Raw genomic sequence first — 2113 nt, forward strand, 5'->3', positions numbered from 1 at the left:
TCTCTCTCTCTCTCTCTCTCTCTCTCTCTCTCTCTCTCCTTTCTGTATATATTTTTCTCAGTCTCCCCAAGGACCCCAGCCCTCATCCGTCACTTCTGTCTGAAGATTGGCCCCTGGAGGATAGGAAACACGTCCTTGTTAGAACTCGTCCCTCCTCAGCACGTGCACAGCCCCAAGCAGGCCCTGCTCAGCACTCGGGCACATGGGGGACAGAGGAACGCGACCAGAGCCAAACCCCACGACTAAAGAAGCCCCAGATACCACCTCTATGTGCTGTAAATGTTGATCATTGAGTATTTTCCCCAAAGTATGTGAAAGTCAATGACAGGAACTTGGAATTGGGAGCGAGGCCTTCGGGAATGCTGACTCCCCTCTATGAAACGAGGAGGTGCCTCCTTATTCAGATCAGAACTTTCAAGCTTCAAAAGTGAGAGTCTCCTGTGAGCTCCCATGGCTTTTGCTTCCTCAGTAACCCGAAACCTTGTATTCTGCAATCACATGAGGAGCCACAAGTATTACTCCAGCAGCATCCTCAACCCCGATGGCTTCCTGGGCTACCCGTGTGCCTCCTACGAGGAGTTTCAGGAGGTGGGTCTCCCCAGGGGCCTGGGGAGGGTGGGGTGACTCTGCTGTTGTTGGTTTTGTCCCTGTGGCTTGGAACAGAGCAGAGATGTAACTCCAGGATGAGTATGAGGAGGTGCTGGTAACGCTGAACCTCACAGAGCCTTCTTCTTCCGGGGAGCGGGGTGGGCAGGCGGCAGATGGCACAGACCTGACCGGGGGGGCCTTCCCTAGATCCCCAACTTTTCATTCTGAAAAATTCTCAAAGGATGCCTGCATGGCATGCGTGAGATGGATGCATTAATGAATGGATGGAGGGTAGAGGGATAGATGGATAGAAAGATGATTAGATGGATGAGTGGATGGATGAGGGAGGGAAGGATGGATGGATGGATGGATGGATGGGAAGATGAATTGATCAATTGAGTGAGTGAATGAATGAAAGGCCTACCACTCACAGACAAATTTTTGTTTTTCCACTAGAATGGCTGTTTTCCTTGTCCAGTCACAGGATGCCCCAAAATGGGGCACTATGCTGACCAATTTCAGGGCAACACCAGCGCCGTGGGACAAACGTTTTTCCTGAACACAGGAGCGAGTGGTAACTTTGCTCGTAAGTTTCAATTGTACCCATTTAAAAGCTGCAAATGATTTTAAAAGTTGTGTCAACCTTGTTAGTTAGGACCCTTGGTAGCAGTGGATAGAAACTCAACACCAGCCAGCTTAAATGATAATGGAAGGACGGTAGAATGGCATTTGTCTTGCCTCTCATGTTCTCTCCTTTCGCCAATAATCCTGACCAGTGGAGTAGGTCGACCATGAATGGCCCAGGCTGATCACATGTCCACCCAACCCTGTGGCAGGAAGGACGGATCCATGAACAGAAGAAGGCAAGATGGGGCAAAGGCACGTGTGATTACCCACCATGCTAGTCCCCCTGTTTACACACACATGAGCATGCTGTGTTTTTTGGTGTTATTTTGCCCAGCTTCTCACTTAAAAAGAAGATAGAATAAGCATCAAGATTTGTTTGTTATAATTAATATTACATGATGGCTGAACAGAAGAGCATGTATTTTCCAAGGGAGTTTTACATTGAAAAACATTTATGCAGCACTTCACAAAACACTGTTTACACACAGTATTTCATGTAATACGACACCTAGCATACACAATAACAGTTAGGGGTATCTATAAAGTCTTACATGCATATTCCTTTAAGTCAGAATGCACCTTAGGAAAATGCTTGCATGTGTGTAGGAAAAGGTATTCAAGGATGTTCACTGCAGCATTGATTTTAATACCAAGAGAACGCGGGGAGAAAGCTAGATATCCACCACATGTTAACCACATCCTGTATGTAACCATTCAAGGAAGGATCTAGAAAGCCTCTAAGGCATATTAAGTAAAAAGGCAAATAGCAAAATATCACTTAATATATCATGTTCCAGTCAGGGTCTCTGCAGAAGACAGAGCTCATTCAAGTGGTTCAACAAGGAGACCTCACTGGAGGGCCAGCTTTTGGAGGAGTGGACAGGGTTGAAAGAACAAA

At 46.8% G+C, this 2113-nt stretch overlaps 1 protein-coding gene across 1 annotated transcript in view; it reads left to right on the forward strand.

Annotated features, from left to right (window-relative positions):
* The window catches only part of LOC102240133 (pancreatic lipase-related protein 2), a 9573-nt gene extending 7491 nt beyond the window's left edge, over positions 1–2082 (forward strand). Inside the window, exons 5-6 of the mRNA XM_014541454.1 lie at positions 1045–1174; positions 1365–2082. Coding sequence (XP_014396940.1) covers positions 1045–1174; positions 1365–1372 — 138 coding nt within the window. The 3' untranslated portion in view covers positions 1373–2082. The remainder of the gene's footprint in view (positions 1–1044; positions 1175–1364) is intronic.
* The last annotated feature ends 31 nt before the right edge of the window (positions 2083–2113 follow it).

Source organism: Myotis brandtii, unplaced genomic scaffold (assembly GCF_000412655.1).
Source record: "Myotis brandtii unplaced genomic scaffold, ASM41265v1 scaffold2713, whole genome shotgun sequence".
Classification (NCBI taxonomy): Eukaryota; Metazoa; Chordata; class Mammalia; order Chiroptera; family Vespertilionidae; genus Myotis; species Myotis brandtii.